Source organism: Natator depressus, chromosome 9 (genome assembly GCF_965152275.1).
Source record: "Natator depressus isolate rNatDep1 chromosome 9, rNatDep2.hap1, whole genome shotgun sequence".
Classification (NCBI taxonomy): domain Eukaryota; kingdom Metazoa; phylum Chordata; order Testudines; family Cheloniidae; genus Natator; species Natator depressus.
Window position 1 is genome coordinate 44,468,812 of NC_134242.1, and position 19,081 is coordinate 44,487,892.

The following is a 19,081-nucleotide window of genomic DNA, read 5'->3' on the forward strand; positions in this document are numbered from 1 at the left end:
CCCCCCTGTAAAATCAGGATGGTAGATACCTTACAGGGTAATTAGATTCAAAACATAGAGAACCCCTCTAGGCAAAACCTTAAGTTACAAAAAAGACACACAGACAGAAATAGTTATTCTATTCAGCACAATTCTTTTCTCAGCCATTTAAAGAAATCATAATCTAACACGTACCTAGCTAGATTACTTACTAAAAGTTCTAATACTCCATTCCTGGTCTATCCCCGGCAAAGACAGAATATAGACAGACCCACAGACCCTTTGTTTCTCTCCCTCCTCCCAGCTTTTGAAAGTATCTTGTCTCCTCATTGGTCATTTTGGTCAGGTGCCAGCAAGGTTACCTTTAGCTTCTTAACCCTTTATAGATGAGAGGAGATTTCCTCTGGCCAGGAGGGATTTTAAACGGGTTTACCCTTCCCTTTATATTTATGACATTAACCAAACATGCCTTCAAACTCCAAGGCAAGGATCGTAGAAGTTTCAATATTATCCAAGCTGGCATAACATTGTAAACATAGCTACGTTGTATTTAACATTGAATACATTACTGGCTCTAGGCTTCATTTTTTTTTTTAAATTGGAGAATCTGGGTTACCACTTTAAATATAATACTGTTCACATCAAAATAGCAAAAAACCCCAGCAGTGACATCACTCACATCAACATTAAGTACAAATATTACCTGTAAGATTTAAAACAGATACGGGAAGAGATTATTTACCATCATTTTATTGCAGGTTTACTGTTAGTCACATTCACTCAGTTGTAGTGACAAAGATTTTGAGCATATGAGTTAGTCCCATCTTACAGAAACAGGCTTGTGCAAGCAGCTCTCTCACGCAGAGAGATAAGAAAAAAAAACAATCAGGTTGAGGAAGACAGGGTGGAGAGATTGAAAACTGATATCTAGACTGTCAGTGACCTGAGACTGAGATTCACTGCTAACGCAGACTGATGGACGCACAACCTGCAAACCCCACAGCAAATTGACAAAGTATGTTTAGATCCACAGAGCAGAAGGCGCAGTCTCCGAGATCATGATGCAGTGCACATGAAATCATTTACAATGTAAGATATTTTGATTTATAGGACCCCCCCCCCCCATTGTTAAGGCACCTAACAAAGTACACAGGCTCCAAAACTACATTTTTTCCTTTGGGTACTATTTTATGGCTATTGCCCTCCAAGCCGCTGTGATCTAATGTATTAATTAATCACGATTACATTAGGACTTTCAGGGAGTCTTGCTTCAGTACCAAACGAACTGTCAAACTATACCAATAGCTACCAGCTCCATTTCTCCTGCTGCAGTCCCATTGGTTGATCACTGGCTGGTACTATTGCTCTGACTGCTCATGTAGCATTAACTGCAATCAGGTAATATGTTGGCTTGTGTCAAGGTTCCTTCCCCACTCTGAACTCTAGGGTAGAGATGTGAGGACCTGCATGAAAACCTCCTAAGCTTACTTTTACCAGCTTAGGTTAAAACTTCCACAAGGTACAAACTATTTTACCTTTTGCCCTTGGACTTTTGCTGCCACCACCAAACGTCTAACCGGTATTATTTTATTAGGAAAGAGTCTGTTTGGAAACGTCTTTCCCCCCAGAATCCTCCCAAACGTTACCCCCCCCCTTTCCTGGGGAAGGTTTGATAAAAATCCTCACCAATTTGCATAGGTGACCACAGACCCAAACCCTTGGATCTTAAGAACAATGCAAAAGCATTCAGTTTCTTAAAAGAAGAATTTTAATAAAAGTAAAAAGAATCACCTCTGTAAAATCAGGATGGTAAAGACCTTACAGGATAATTAGATTCAAAACACAGAGAATCCCTCTAGGCAAAACCTTAAGTTACAAAAAGACACAAAAACAGGAATATCCATTCCATTCAGCACAGCTTATTTTTCTCAGCCATTTAAAGAAATCAGAATCTAACGCATATCTAGCTAGATTACTTACTAAGTTCTAAGACTCCATTCCTGTTCTGTCCCCGGCAAAACCATCACACAGACGGACAAAAACCCTTTGTTTCTCCCCCCCTCCAGCTTTGAAAGTATCTTGTCTCCTCCTTGGTCATTGTGGTCAGATGCCAGCGAGGTTATCCTAGCTTCTTAACCCTTTACAGGTGAAAGGGTTTTTCCTCTGGCCAGGAGGGATTTTAAAGGTGTTTACCCTTCCCTTTATATTTACGACAGCTTGTATTATGCAGGTCAAACTAGATGACCATATCTGTTCCTTCTGGCCTTAAACTCTATGGTTCTATGATTATAGAACGGGGGGGGGGGGAGGGGGGGAGAGTATTTAAACCCTGCCCCTCCCTCCAGCCTTACCCCTGCTCTCTCCTGGATTAACATCAGATATGCCTGGATGTTTTATAAACCCCTTTTTCCATAGCCTAGACAAGGCCAAAGCATTCACAGACATTCAGGACTTTTCAGTGAGTCTGAGTTTTGAGTTTTTAACTATACAAATAAACCACCAGGCAAGATTTACATTTCACATAACAGTACTTGTAACCCTTGTGGCCTCTCCCATCACTGTCTCATGTCGGCATTAGATAAGCAGCTTAGTCTAGTGGTTAGAACCAGGGACAGGAATACAGAACTTCTGAGTCTAGTCCCACCTCTGCCACTGACTTATGATATCTCTCTGAGCCTTAGTTTACCCAACTGTAAAACTGATGGGCAATGTGGCTTAAGTGGAAATTTTCATAAAACACATATCCTACAATGGAAAGCTTTATAGAACTGCAGAGTATTAAACAGTGTCACAGTCTGACACAAGCACCTTCATGAGTATTCAACACATCCTGAGAGCCCAGCAGAATAAATCCAAGAGAAAAAATCATTCAAATAACTTCAGCTTTTAAGTTCAATTTTTCCAACCAAAACCACTTAGTTTTGTTCTGGCAACACTAACAAGTTACTGACTATAGGAGTTTCAGGTACCACACCTCTGTAGTTAGTAGAAAGCATTTTCAATAGCTGGGATATGGCTAAGAAATTGTCTGCACTTGCCAGAAATAATCTGAGTTCATATCTTGGGTGTTCATTTGATGAATTCATTTATTCAATGTGCTCAGCTCCAGCAAACTTGGCATACAAAGGCAACCCACAGGAATACATCTGTTGGAAACGTGAGCGTTGCAGCAAGGACCAATTGTCCAAGTAAGGCTCTACAACTCAAAAGATGTATTGCAAACATATATCTAGCAGTTTGCAAAACAAAATGTGAATAAAAACAGATGGCGCATGAACCACTTTCAGCCACTAGATGGCAGTTTCACAAGCAGGGTTTGCACTTTTGGCTTTGATGTGGTGCTGTGCATAATTCACACAATGAATTCTTAACAGTTCCAGCAGTTAATGGACTAAATTTTGAGGTGCTGGATAGTGCAGATGGTTTATTCGTTATCTTGTAATCCCAGGAAAACAGTGTTCAAAACAACTAAACTGCAAAAGCTTCAGAATGTCACAAAGTCACTGCCTTTGCTGGATGAGTGTTGTTGCAACGTGTGCGCATCTGCAGGGATTGGCCCCGGGTTAGCACCCCTCCCCATTAAGGATGGGCACAGGGCTCTGACAGGCGTTCTGAGAAGTCAGGAATACATCTATTCCTCACCTTTTTCAGTCTGTGTAATGAGCAGCGGCACAAGCAGTAAGGCCATTTGTGGGCTCTCCTAGAAAACCCTGGCAGGTTAGCAATGCACAGGTGGATCATCGGCATAGGGAATCGCATGTATCAAAGTACACTGGGAAGCTAAGAATAACCCTTTGCCCCACTGAGAGTCGGCATGACAGTGTCTCCCAAATGTATGAATTTGAAATGCTAGTAAAAGTCAAGAAAAAGAGCACAAATATATTTTGGTTAGAAGTCCACACTGAGAAACTCACCACACAGAGCTCAGAGAGGTGGGAACTCTGTGGACATCTCTCTTCAAAAGAATCCCCCCCGTCCCCCCATCTATCTTCTCCTGCCCAACATACCTGACAAGTTACCTTCTGGCTCCCTCCAGTGGAATAATTCCACTCTTCCTTCCATACCTTTCCCCGCTACAGGGAAAGATTAACATTGACAAGAGGAGAAGAAAGCTGTAAATTCTCCTCTATACTTTGAGATATGTTTAAAGGGCCAAATCTCCAAATAAGCCAGGGCCCTGGGAGCCATGCAGGGTGTGTACGTGCACATTCTGGCCAATTTTAATGATATCTGAATCATCATGGCCTCAAAAACGATCTACGTATACAGAAAATGGAGACTAATGTCTCCTGCGACCCTGCAGACATCTGCTAATATCCAGGCTTCTCTAGATCACTGGGAAAAGCAACAATATCAATTTTTTTTAAATAAGGAAAAAAATATATCCTCCTCTTTAGCTGGATCTGGACAATGATGGGTCTCAAGGATTGGCTTCCCTTTTTCCTGTCTAGGCTCTGTTCCCTTTTCTGGTCTATTCAATATCTCTCTCACTGTCATGGTGTGCATTCGGCCATGGGGCTTGTAGCAACCATGGCCCAGGCACCACACAAGTCCTGAGATTTTATAGGTACTCCCAAAAGTTTGAATTCATCCAAAAGCCTGAGACAGGCAGCCATGTTCCAGAATGAGGACTCAATTTATTATCCCCTCCCCTACCAGTGACACTACACCCCATATAGTAATCCTATCTTCACATTTAATAAGCACCATCACATCCTATGGAAATAGGGAGTCTTTTTGTACTTAGAATTTTCCCTGCTCAGTTGTGGCTCCCAAGCTGAAGTAACGGGTCTTTTCCCTTTTCATTAAGTTTTGTTCCAATTCTAGGGCTACCAAGGGAATAAAGTGAAAAAAAAATAATGGAAACCCAGCACCAGAGCAAACACAAAACCAGGCAAATATGCTATAAAAACATACAGTGACAGAGGAATTTCATAAAGGCTGGGGCTTGGATAAACATTCACAAGTTTGGATACTTCACTGAATCAACAGAGGCCTCCCCCCAGGCCCAGCCATCCTCCATCTCTTCACAGATCCCCTGCCTGATGGCCGACGAGATAAAATAGTGGCTTGTGAGAGAATGTAGAATGGCCAGCAATGCCACTCTGGTATGGCTGAAGGATGGCTAAAAGACCTATACCACACCTGTCCCCATCAGTATTTTGTCCCCCACTCATCTGTCTGCATCCCCAACCACACCTGTCCACCTAGGCGAAGAGTGCTATAGGAGAGGTGGTGGGGGTTGACTCCATCTCCTACCCCACCATCTCACTACAGCATTAAGTGGTGTTGTGCGTACTGTAGGGCGGTAAACGACGCTTGTATGTTTTAAGTGGGAACAGAGCATCCTGGCCACCCTCTGATTTAGTTCTACACAAAGTCACCTGCTTCCCACCTAACTCAATATTGAGTCTACTGCGATGGAACACACACTGCTGACTTCCCGCTGGTCACTGCATGTACGTGCCTCATGGCACTTGGTAATGAGGAAAGAAGTTCCTGAATAATTCTGAGGAACAGCTGGGTCTCTGGAGGCAGCCTACATAGCCTGGGGAGATTTGGGGGACTAATACCAATACATCAGTTCCCAAGGATTCAAGAGTCAGAAACACCATATGCCCCAACCCAAACAACTGCCCACCAACAGAAGGGGCTGGATTTCAGTGCTGAGAGCAGTATTATTATATCAGTGCTACATCAATTGCACTGTTAAAAAAAAAAATCACAACTAACAGGAGATTTTTCTGACCACATTGCTATTTGCAGCCAATTTCTATTCTTATTTTTCTAGTTGCGCTACTGCATTTATTCTTTCAACTTATATAATAAAATAAGAATGCCTATAAAAGTGCACACTAAACGCAGCTTATTTTTGTTCTGTATTTAGAAGCAATATAAAATGAACACTCAGTATGTTTTCTGCTTATATTTCAGGTGCAACACTGAAGCAGCCAGTTGTAAATAATGATGGCTTCCCACCTGTGTGTTTAAATGAAGCAAGTCACAATGAGGCCAAGCTGGTGTCATAAGCAACAAGGATTTCTCACCAAGGGACCCAGTGGAGACCGTACAGGGGAAAAATCATCCTACTCTGTCATCTTAACAACAAATATTGTTGGCGCTTATGACACACACTCTTGAATCCAGGTTTGCAAATGGGCAATAAACATGCTCCATTTTTCAGTTACAATGAGTTTATGGTGAAAGTTGTTCCATAACATGAATGTATAATGAAATGAATATATTTTCTGTCATATTGCACCATATGATGAAGTCTTTCAGGCGACAAAAAATGCCAGTATGTTTTTTTTTTTAAATGCAAATATGTGCCAAATAAGCATTAACTTGGTTTAGATAATTTAGAGGATTTTCATTCTTTTGGATAATGTAAATATTGTGAATTTCTACTGAACTTCACAGAAGTGCTTAATAGATTTTATTGTAATAGTTTAATCATCTTAAACTTGATCATGCAGATTACATTTGTACGCTGAGATTTACCTGGTTTAAAACATTTTGTAAATATGGAGATAAAAATAACAGGAAGTATAAAATGGTCTGCCCTATATTCTCCAAAGAAGTTTGTTTACTATGTACCCTAGTTATAGAGGGTTGTGTCTAAGAATGACTATTAAAAAGTTATTACTTCTGTTTTAAGGTAAGAAAAACACCCTGTTTAAGTATAAGACAGTGGTTTTATTTAATCCCAGAAAGTCTTATTTTTCTAATTTAGAACCCAGTTAGATATACCACTAATCTCACTTTCATTTTCTATGAAGAAGCCTCTCAAGGTGGTTTATCTCAAGAGCCATTATTTTCAAGATAGTTCTAATTTATGCTTAATTGCAAGAGGTCACATACTGGAAGGGCACAGGATTATACTGGATTGAAACTTGATACATAAAAATTCTATGGCCTGTATATTGGATTGTGATCTAATGGTCCCTTCTCACCTTACAATCTATGAAAAGAACATTAGATCATCTAGTCGAGTATCCTGACTCAAATAGGGTTTGACATCTGATGCTTTGTGGAAGGAAAAAAAAATCCATAATGCATGCAGACAATTATATGGGTTGGAGAATGAAGTGAGGGAAGAGGATTCTTTGCTGACTTCCACAAGCAGTAATTTTACACCTTGAAGCATGAGATGTGGTTACCCTTTGCTTGCACATTTACAGCGGTTAGTCAAGTACTGTAGATAGCTTTTTAAAGAGTGGATAATGTAGTGACTTATCTAAATTTTGCTGAATCTGAATTGGTACAAAAACAACAATGCACTGAGATCAGGGATCTGTGAAATGAAATTCAGTGTTCCAGAGATAGCATATGGTTTAAAAAATGTCTCTCATGGATAGTTATGCAGTAAAACCCTAGGATCACCCAGGTTTCCAGTACAGGTCATCTTCAGGATGAAAACATTGGCCACAAAGAACCTGTCCTCTACAGTATAGAGGACCATTCGTGACCCTCCTTTGTTGCTAAGATATAGGTAAGGGTGGACTGCTAAGAATTTACCATTTAGAATGTAAAAAGTCTAAAATCACAAACAATTCATCACATAGGCATCCCTGCAGCAATGCTAAGGTGACACACTATTTGTGGGCTAATCAAATAATAAACATATGACTCAACAGAAGAGGTTGTGTAAGAACCTGTTTTTCTTCACAAAACTGATCTCTTTTATTTTAGAATTATTCAACTGGCCTCTTATCTTCACAGTTTATTTCCAAACTGTCCTGCAATAATGATGGCCAATGAGAGAATTTCTCCACAAAGTGACACATGCTGGACCCTCCCCTTTTCCCATGGATTCTAGGCTTAGGTAACAAGGGGTGGGGGGGAAGCAGAAGAGAGGAACAAAGCAAGGCAACAGAAGTAGAAAAGAGCCAATACTGTAACTAGAATTAATAGAAATACAGACTACTACCAGCTTGCTCTTATGCAGCACATTCATCCATACCTGTCCTAGTGCTTTACAAAGGAGGTTAGTATCATTATCCCCATTTTACAGCTGGGTAAAATGAGGCACAGGGAGGTGACGTGACTAGACCAGTTCTCATGGTGCCCAGGATTGCAAGTCTCCTTGTTACCCCCTGACTCCAAAGTGAGGGAAACTTGTTTGTGCTTAGCTGGGTGTTGGCTCCTGACCACCACCAGTCTGTTAACCACTCAGGCACTTGCCTCTGGGCTATGTCAACCCTTACTTTCCCTTGCAAGTTAACAATAGGTGCACCCCAATCCCCAAGTCCTCTTTGAAGTGTTCCCATGAGATATCCAGCCCCTGAATAGCCCCTAGCTACTCACAGACATTCCAGATCCATTGTTCCCAAAGGAACAGAACACACAAGCTTGTGAGATTCAGCTCATGTTCAATACTTAGCTTAATACCAGATATATGTTTATTTTGAAAAGATTATTAAGTTTATTATCAAAGATTCAAGTAACAGCGAAACAAATAGTTACATATAAAAAAACCAAACAAAAACAGCTTTCTAGAGACTAAGCTTAACTAACAGGTTAACCTCCTGTTTAAAAAAGATCTCACCCAAAATCTTTTGCAGTATTTTCAACCAAGGCTGGCTGAGAGCTCATTTTTATGAATGAAAGCATGCTGTCCATTTACTTCCTAGGTGCAGGATATCTGGGTGTCTTCTCTGCCTCTCAGCAATACCCTCAAAGTTCACTGTCTTTACTCTTAGTCAGAATAACCCCCACATGGCTTGTTTTTTCCTGCGTGCACCTTCCTTGTTGATTTCACATCTCTTTGTTAACATTTGACTTCATATAGAAGGAGGCATCCATTGCATTAGCTTAGAATGCATAATTTACATCCTGACAGAGATACACATTTCTTACCTCCTGTCTAGAGCAAAGCCTCCTGTCTACAGCAAAACCGCTTTTTCCACCTTTGCTGGTGACTAATACCTTGATACAGACTTTAAAAAAAAACATATTTTCAGTATATATACACACACAACTCCTGACAGAGTATCTGTACATATATTTCACAATAATATTAATTACCATTGTGACACTGACTTTCATTTGAGCCCTCACATGGCATTCTGTGGTGAACTAGAAAGCAGACACCTGCCCCATGAGGTGCCTGTAACCCATCTGCTTCCCCTTGCTGGTTGGCATTTAGTGGTTCTTGGGTCACACTCAAGCGGTACTTGTTTCTTTAACTGGTATCTGCTCTTCTCTTACTTTGGTTTTCTCCCTCCCCTATCCCACCCACTGGCTCTGCGTGGGCCTCCTTGTCCCCCCTAGCTGCCTGGACTAAAAGTATCTGGTAGGTTTTTTCCCTGCCACCACACCTGTACTTTGCCCAAATGGTCTCCCTCACAGCAAAGATTCCCCTCACCTTCCCCACCCCCCATGGCTAGACCACAGAGATTTATGAGTCTACTACAACCTTTTAGCTTGGGCAGTATAGGGGTATACTTTTAGACCCAGAGAGCCTGGGTTTGATTCCTGCTGTCAGCAGGCCAACCAGGGGTGCTGCATGACACATGACGGTGAAAATGCAAGCCACCAGTCTATGCTAATTGTCTCAGAGTTGCTAGCCTCAATGGTTGCACAAATGCTGAGAGATATGCAGAAATCTTCAGCAAGGACAAGTATGTAATGGTGACACCTCATGGCTCATCTGGGGAATTAGCTCACTACTGTCCATGCCCCATCCTACAGTTAGTCAGCCCTCCTGTTGCCTGTGTCACTCACTCTGCCTCTTCTGTGGTTCATCCTTCCAGCTAAGTCACAATCATCTTCCCCTTCTGGGGTCTCTCTTCAGGCAGTCTCCAAACTTACTGCAACACTCCCACAGTGGATTGTAAGGGAAGCCAGGGCCCACCTGTTTCTGCGCAGGTGATCATCATCCGTAATTAAGCCTCATCACATCCTAGGTCTCCTTCAGGTGCAGCCTATGGCTAATTGCCCTCTCTTGCCATTAACCCTGCCAGGACTCTCATGGGGTGAATGCCCCATCAAAAATAATTAAATCCATTTTTTTTCTTTGAACATTAAAAAAAATATTCAACCTTCTCATGGCCCACCTTGAATCAGGTGGCAAACAAATATAGCTGCCACCCGCTGGTTCAGCAGCAAGTATCTAGGATAACCTGGTTACATTGTGTATGCTTCATTTTCCTTGCATGTGAAGCTTCAGATGTGCTGACAAATTGAACTCATATAATGTGAATGTTCATTTTTAATTGCAGTATGCTTTGAAGGAACAGGTTCCCACTTAGGTCTTTCAGTCTGTAATACATTAGTATTTCTGTTTGGTCTACACATTTTGATGGTCTACTAAATTTTAAATGACTCAAACCTAAGATGAAGGAAGGTAGCCTAATAATCTAAACCCTATACATTCTTTTGTGGCTCATTGAAACCAACTATTGTATATTCTTCCTTGTCTTATATTCTTTGCACACCCAAAGTGTGCAAGGAGTGGAGTACTGGGTCCATGGTGAGCACAGGCCTATAAGACATGAATAATTCCTTACGATTTAAAGGCAAGCTGAAAAGATTAAAATAATAATACCTAGCTCTAAAATAATGCTTTCATCAATAGATTTCAAAGTGCTTCACAATCTTTATCCTCTGTGAGATAAGTAGTTATGTCCACATTACAGGTGGGGAATAGAGAGACTAAGTGACTTACCTCTCAATCTTACACAGAACATCTCTGGCAGAGCAGGAAATCAAACCTCGGGTTTCTCAAGTCCTGATCTAGTGGCCTAACCACTGCACCATACTTTCTAAAAGTAATGGGGTTCTACTTATACTCCTTTTTTGGTTCATTACAATGTAGCCAGAAGCCATGAAAGGAATTTTGTGTTTTGTTTTTTAATTTTTTTCTCTTAGAAATAGCAAGCCTTCTTTTGTTGCAGAATTCACTGTGAGCTCTGAGCACTCAGCTGTTGAAACTTTAACAGAGATCTTTTCTCCCAAGGTCATAGGGCAGCTGAGTGAAATAGTATTTAAACACTGTAGCCGGAATAAAAAATCACCCCTCCCATCAAAATGGTCAGGTTTCATTGCCTTAAAATTACCGACACTACTAGCTTTCCAGACAATTCCAAGAAAAACAGGGCACACAAGATGCAAATTTCTAATTTGAGGCATGCTGAAAAAAAGGTTGTTTTTAAAAAGCCCACACCTTCCAGGGCTTCTTGATGCATCATAAATAAGCCAGAAAGGGACACTAGGGCACCACTACTTCTTTCCTCTAAAGATCATCTTTAAGGAATAGGAGTCTTCAGATTAAATTGTCAGTGGAGTTTTGAGGCTTGGCAAAAAACTGGAACACTGTGCCAAATTCAACTCACTTGTGTGAATGGGCACAACCCAATTGGTTTCAACTGCTCATACCAATGATGAAAATTTAAGTTGTTAAAAATTAGATAAAAAATAAAGTAAATAAAATGTAGATTATGTTTTAAGGGCCCACCCTTAGAATTTTATATATCAAGTAAAAACATTTTAAATCTGAAAGTGACATCAAAATATTTTGTGTTCTAACAGGATATTATATTCACAACATAGTAGACCACGAGTGCTGTCCTGGACTGGAGAGGGCTTCTGTTACGCAGAAGTGGTAGGGAGCAGGGGCTCTTGGGAGGGCAAATCCCTACTTTAATAAAATGAATGGTCCTGCTACACCAAGCAAGGCCCAGCAACCTGAACACAGATTTACCATGCTTAATTCCTGTTCAAGCCAAACAATGTAAAATGTGAAAAAAACTACATGATATTAGCAGTGTTGTCGTGGCCATGTTGGTCCCAGTGTGTTAGAAAGGTGGGTAAGGTAAAGAGATGAACTTTCAAGGTACACAGAGCTTCTGGTCTGAAGGAAAGCTCTATGTAGTTTGAAAGCTTGTCTCTCACCAACAGAAGTTGGTCCAATAAAAGAACATAAGACATAAGAATGGCCATACTGGGTCAGACCTAAGGTCCATCTAGCCCAGTATCCTGTCTTCTGACAGTGGCCAATGCCAGGTAATCATCAAGTGATCTACCCCCTGTTGCCCATTCCCAGGTTCTGGCAAACAGAGGCTAGGGATACCATCCCTGCCCATACTGGCTAATAGCCATTGATGGATCTATCCTCCATGAATTTATCTAGTTCTTTTTTGAACCCTGTTATAGTCTTGGCCATCACAACATCCTCTGGCAAAGAGTTCCACAGGTTGACTGTGCATTCTGTGAAGAAATACTTCCTTTTGTTTGTTTTAAACCTGCTGCCTATTAATTTCATTTGGTGACCCCCTAGTTCATGTGTTCATGTGTTATGAGAAGGAGTAAATAATATTTCCTTATTTACTTTATCCACACCAGTCATGATTTTATAGATCCCTATTATATCCCCCCTTAGTCGTCTCTTTTCCAAGCTGAAAAGTCCCAGTCTTATTAAGCTCTCTTCATACGGAAGTCGCTCCATACCCCTAATCATTTTTGTTGCTCTTTTCTGAACCTTTTCCAAGTCCAATATATCTTTTTTGAGATGGGGCAACCACATCTGCACGCAGTATTCAAGATTGGGTATATCTATTCCTTTCATAATGATTCTCAACATTCTGTTTGCTTTTTTGACTTCCGCTGCACATTGAGTGGATGTTTTCAGAGAACTATTCACAATGACTCCAAGATCTCTTTCTTGAGTGGTAACAGCTAATTTAAGACCCCATCGTTTTATATGTATAGTTGGGATCATGTTTTCTAGTGTGCATTCCTTTGCATTTATCATGTGCCATTTTGTTGCCTAAGTCACCCAGTTTTGAGAGATCCTTTTGTAGCTCTTCGCAGTCTGCCTGGGATTTAACTATCTTGAGTAGTTTTGTATCATCTGCAAATTTTGCCACCTCACTGTTTACCCCTTTTTCCAGATCATTTATGAATATGTTGAGCGAGGACATGGTCCTAGTATAGACCTCTGGGGGACACCACTATTTACCTCTCTCCATTCTGAAAACTGACCATTTATTCATACCCTTTCCCCCCTATCTTTTAACTAGTTATTGATTCATGAGAGGACCTGCCCTCTTATCCAACAACTGCTTACTTTGCTCGAGAGCCTTTGGTGAGGGACCTTGTCTTTGGCTTTCTGAAAGTCCAAGTATACTATATCTCTGGATCACCCTAGTCTACATGTTTGTTTGCCCCCCTCTAGAATTCAAATAGAGTGGTGAGGCATGATTTCCCTTTACAAAAGTTGTATTGACTCTTCCCCAACATATCACATTCATCTACATGTCTGATAATTCTGTTTTTTTTTTTGTTTTTGTTTTTTACTATAGTTTCAGCCAGTTTTCCTGGTACCGGAGTTAGGCTTAGCGGCCTGTAATTGCCACAGTCACCTCTGGAGCCTCTTCTGCGATTTGACTTCTTGCCTGTGTTCTAATATTTAACAATTGACTTTAAGGTCTTCGTTTTATGGTATAGTGAGATGTTCATATCTTGCATGCTTGGAAAAGCTTCCTTGGAAGTGTGGCCATGTGTGGGAGTTCAGTAACATTAGGTGAAAGTTCTATATTGTTAGTTGGTCCTTTAACCTATGAGATATGAGCAGGCCACGTGATCCAGCAACATTCTCTACTTCAGTATGGAGAATCTGAACTATAATTTAAGTATCCTATCCTAACCAGCTTAAGCACAAATAAAGGTGGAGCAACCAGAACTGCACACAATATTCAAGGTGTGGGTGTACCATGGATTTATATCAAGCCATTATATTTTTCTCTTTTTATCTTCCCTTTTCTTACGGTTCCTTTTTTGAGTGCAGCTGCAAATTGAGCAGATGTTTTCAAAGATATAGGAGTCATTGTGGATAGTTCTTTCTTGAGTGGTAACCGCTAATTTGGACCACATCATTTTAACCAGTTACCAATCCATAAGAGGACCTTCCTTGTCATCCCATGACAGCTTACTTTGCTTAAGAGCCTTTGGTGAGGCACCTTGTCAAAGGCTTTCTGAAAATCTAAGTACACTATATCCACTGGATCCCCCTTGTCCATATGCTTGTTGACCCCCTCAAAGAATTCTAGTAGATTGGTGAGGCATGATTTCCCTTTACAAAAACCACGTTTACTCTTCCCCAACAAGTTATGTTCATCTATGTGTCTGACAATTTTGTTCTTTACTATAGTTTCAACCAGTTTGCCCGATACTGAAGTCAGGCTTACAGGTCTGTAATTGCCGGGATCACTTCTGGAGCCCTTTTTAAAAATTGGCATCACATTATCTATCCTCCAGTCATCTGGTACAGAAGCTGATTTAAATGATAGGTTACAGACTACAGTTAGTAGTTCTGCAATTTCACATTTGAGTTCCTTCAGAACTCTTGGGTGAATACCATCTAGGCCTGGTGACTTATTACTCTTTAGTTTATCAATTTGTTCCAAAACCTCCTCTAATGACACCTCAGTCTGGGACAGTTCCTCAGATTTGTCACCTAAAAAGAATGGCTCAGGTTTGGGAATCTCCCTCACATCCTCAACCATGAAGACCTATGCAAAGAATTAATTTAGTTTCTCCGCAATGGCCTTATCGTTCTTGAGTGCTCCTTTAGCATCTCAATCGTCCAGTGGCCCCACTGCTTGTTTAGCAGGCTTTCTGCTTCTGCTGTACTTAAATTTTTTTTTTTTGCTATTACTTTTTGAGTCTTTGGCTAGCTATTCCTCAAAATCTTTTTTGGCCTTCCTAATTATATTTTTACACTTCATTTGCCAGAGTTTATGCTCCTTTTTATTTTCCATACTAGGATTTAACTTCCACTTTTAAAAGGATGCTATTTTGCCTCTCACTGCTTCTTTTACTTTGTTGTTTAGCCATAGTGGCTCTTTTTTAGTTCTCTTACTATGTTTTTTAATTTGGGGGTATACATTTAAGTTGAGCCTCTATTATGGTGTCTTTAAAAAGTTTCTATGCAGCTTGCAGGGATTTTACTTTTGGTGCTGTACCTTTTAATTTCAGTTTAACTAACCTCCTCATTTTTGTGTAGGTCCCCTTTCTGAAATTAAATGCTACAGTGTTAGGCTGCTGTGGTGTTTCCCCCATCACAAGGATGTTAAATTTAATTATACTATGGTCACTATTACCAAGCAGTCCAGCTATATTCACCTCTTGGACTTGATCCTGTGCTCCACTGAGGACTAAATCAAGAATTGCCTCTCCTCTTGTGGGTTCCAGGACTAGCTGCTCCAAGAAGCAGTCATTTAAGGTATCAAGAAACGTTATCTCTGCATCCCGTCCAGAGGTGACACAATACCCAGTCAATATGGGGATAGTTGAAATCCCCCATTATTATTGAGTTTTTTATTTTAATAGCCTCTCTAATCTCCCTAATTTTATTTTAAAAGCCTCTCTAATCTCTCTGAGCATTTCATAGTCACTATCATCATCCTGGTCAGGTGGTCAGTAGTATATCCCTACTGCTATATTCTTATTATCTGAGCATGGAATTACTATCCATAGAGATTCTATGGTATAGTTTGGTTCATTTAAGATTTTACTTCATTTGATTCTATGCTTTCTTTCACATAGAGTGCCACTCCCCCAACAGCACTACCTAACCCGCTTTGTCTCTCTACAACATCTCTACAGCATAGCGTGTTCCTCCCACTGTTTTCATTTTGCTTGTTATCAGATTGTTTAGCCAGTGAGGCAAAGGACCTGACCAGATGCTGAGCTGAGCGTCCTCAGCTTCTGTGAATGATGAGGGCACTCATCACCGAACAAAATTGGCCCTTAACTACATAACACTAAGAGCAAGCGGTGGAACTGATGCAGTCAGAAATTTTAGACATGTGCACGCAAGGTAAGTGTTCCTTAGAAGACTGGGTTATTAAAAAGGATGGGTGGGTGTTGTGAATATGCGAAAAGGCCTTATTTTGGCCTGCCTCACATCTGGTATTTATCTTCTATGTTATTGTTCTTGCTAAGTTACAAGGTCACTGGTAGGTGGATATTGGTTTAAAGATGCACAGCAAAGATGCAATTAGATTGAGGCACATTTAAGAGCAGTAAAAAAAAAAAAAAAAAATAGAAGCATTGACATTTCCCCTGCTATGGAAAAGGAAAAAATACTGGTCGTAGCTTTGGTAGGGAAAAGTGTGCATGGATGCCACGTGTAAACAGAAGATTCTCTGCAAAGTTGTTCAGCTGAAGAATGGATTTTGCAGTGGAAAATCTGAAATGCACATTATTTCTAAACCATGGACTGCAGAGTTGTTGAATACTTCAGTACCTATGATTGAATGTAATTAAGCTACACACATTTATATGCTATGACTACTATATTTTGTTAACTCTTTTTCTGTCATATCTGATGTATAGTATTAGGCTTTGTGTATTATATTTTAGTTACCATAATCTACATTGCATATTAAAATCACTTGAATCCTATGTTATGTATGGCCTCTTTTCAACATCATTTTATTTATTTACTTTACATACCATTTATAATTCACCATTTTCCAGCTTATCAGTTTTATTTAAATCTCCCATTTATTTCCTTCTCTACAATATGGCCTTTAGCACACGCAAAATGCAGCCCTTTCCCTTCAATCTCTTCTCTGGGTAGAAGTGTGTGTGCTTTTGTACACAGTAGTCATCTGACACAGAAGGTTTTTGGATGGCAAAACACCAGTTTAGTATAATTTAATCCATAGGAAACTAGCGAATTCCTAGGTGCAAGCCACCTGGTTAGAGCCTTGCACAGACACAACATTTGGAACTGCATCCGATCAGCGATATGCAAAAATGGTCCACAGATATCTGCAGATTTGCAGGGCTCTACACATGGGAACTGGATAATTTCCTAAAGTTTCGCAGCTATGCCTGAGAAGAGGGAAGTTTTCTGACCACTGGGAGGCAGTGCATGTCAAAACACTTGAAAGGAGCCAGTCTCAATTTACCTAGTCAAAGAAACCTCCCTCCCAACCCTATACAACCCTATGGTAGCAAGTACTACATCTGGTAGTAGGTTATTTTATAAACTAGTTAGTTAGCAGAGACTCATTTTCCAACCTGTCTACTATAAATGCCTAGTGCATTTTTTAAGTGCCATGTTAATTATACTTACATTTTAATTAAAAAAGATTTTTTATTCTTCTTTGAAGGAGGAAAATACAAGAAATTAAGACTTGGATACTGTGTAAGGGATCATAGATTGGAAATCCAAGTATATACACACAGGCCTTTTCCCATCTTTCTAATTGTGGAACTCCCATTAAAGTCAATGAGAGTTCTGCATACAGAAAAAAGGCAAAGGATCAGATAGGGAAAATGAAGGAGAATATACTTTAATATGGCATATTACAATTGTTGGAGGTGCTATAACATAGAATTTGTGAATAAAATTCTGCTCTCAGAAACCCATATGTACATATGTGCATTTGAGAGCCAAATGAGAATTTGAGCAAAAATGCTTTTCTAAGTTGAAATTCTGCATTTCTCAAGTTACTTTTGTATCTGATATTTGCAATGTGCATACAGACCCACATAAATATGGTAGCTTTAGAAATAAAAGCAACATTTTAACACAGAGCAGTACGAGTCAATAGAAATGTCCCTTCAGGTTTGAACACAAAGTAATGATTAAGAGTTAACTGCTGGAGAATTGTTAGGTTTCGCTGTCTGAGACTCTTTCCACACTGTGCCCCTCCATTGTCTCAGAATCACATAGGGCCAAGTGGGGAAGAGTGCAGAGGCCACCTGGACATTCACACTTCGACTAATTTAATGTATATTTTAGGGCTGTCAATTAATCACAGTTAACTCACGTGATTAACTAAAAAAAATTAATCATGATTAAACAAATTAATCACGATTAATTGCATTTATAACAATAGAACACCAATTGAAATTTATTACATATTTTTGGATGTTTTTCTACATTTTCAATATTGATTTCAATTACAACACAGAAAACAAAGTGTACATTGCTCACTTTATATGATTTTTTTTATTACAAACATATGCACTGTAAAAAGGATAAACAAAAGAAACAGTATTTTTCAATTGACCTCATACAAGTACCAAAGTGGAATCTCTTTATCTTGAAAGTGCAACTTACAAATGCAGGTGTTTTTTGGTTACATAACTGCACTCAAAAACAAAACAGTATAAAACTTTAGCACCTACAAGTCCACTCAGTCCTACTTCTTATTCTGCAATCGCTAAGACAAACAAGTTTATTTACCTTGACAGGAGATAATGCTGCCCGCTTCTGATTTACAGTGTCAGATTTACAATGTGAGAACAGGCTTTTGCATGGGACTTTTGCAGTGGCGTTGCAAGGTATTTACGTGCCAGATAGGCTAAACATTCGTATGCCCCTTCATGGTTCGGCCACCATTCCAGAGGACATGCTTCCATGCTGTTGATGCTCGTTAAAAAAAATTATGCATCAATTAAATTTGTGACTGTACTCCTTGGGGGAGAATTTTATATTCCCTGCTCTGTTTTACCTGCATTCTGCCATATATTTCATGTTATAGCAGTCTCGGATGATGTCACAGCACATGTTTGTTTTAAGAACACTTTCACAACAGATTTAACAAAACGCAAAGAAGGTACTGATGTGAAATTTTTAAAAATAGCTACAGCACTCGACCCAAGATTTAAGAATCTGAAGTGCCATCCAAAATCTGAGAGGGAGCATGCTTTTAGAAGTCTTAAAAGAGAAACACTCTGATGTGGAAATTACAGAACCCGAACCACCAAAAAAGAAAATCAACCTTCTGCTGTTGGCATCTGACTCAGATGATGAAAATGAACATGTGTCTGTCCACCCTGCTTTGGATCGTTATCAAGCAGAACACAACATCAGTATGGATGCATGTCCTCTGGAATGGTGGTTGAAGCATGAAGGGACATATAAATCTTTAGCGCATCTGGCACGTAAATATCTTGCAATGCCGATTACAACAGTGCCATGTGAACGTATGTTCTCATTTTCAGGTGACACTGTAAACAAGAAGCAGGCAGCATTATCTCCTGAAAATTGTAACCAATCTTGTTTGTTTGAGTGATTGGCTGACCAAGAAGTAGGACTGAGTGGACTTGTAAGCTCTAAAGTTTTACATTGTTTTAT

General features: G+C 39.9%; 1 protein-coding gene across 2 annotated transcripts in view; it reads left to right on the forward strand.

Annotated features, from left to right (window-relative positions):
• AMER3 (APC membrane recruitment protein 3) overlaps window positions 1-17,931 on the forward strand; it is a 66,240-nt gene extending 48,309 nt beyond the window's left edge. For both annotated transcript variants that reach the window (XM_074964002.1, XM_074964005.1), the window contains exon 3: window positions 5,914-17,931. Coding sequence is in view for 1 of the 2 variants with exons in the window: in XM_074964005.1 (XP_074820106.1) it covers window positions 5,914-6,008 (95 nt within the window). In the remaining variant the exon portion in view is untranslated. The remainder of the gene's footprint in view (window positions 1-5,913) is intronic.
• Window positions 17,932-19,081: the final 1,150 nt, after the last annotated feature.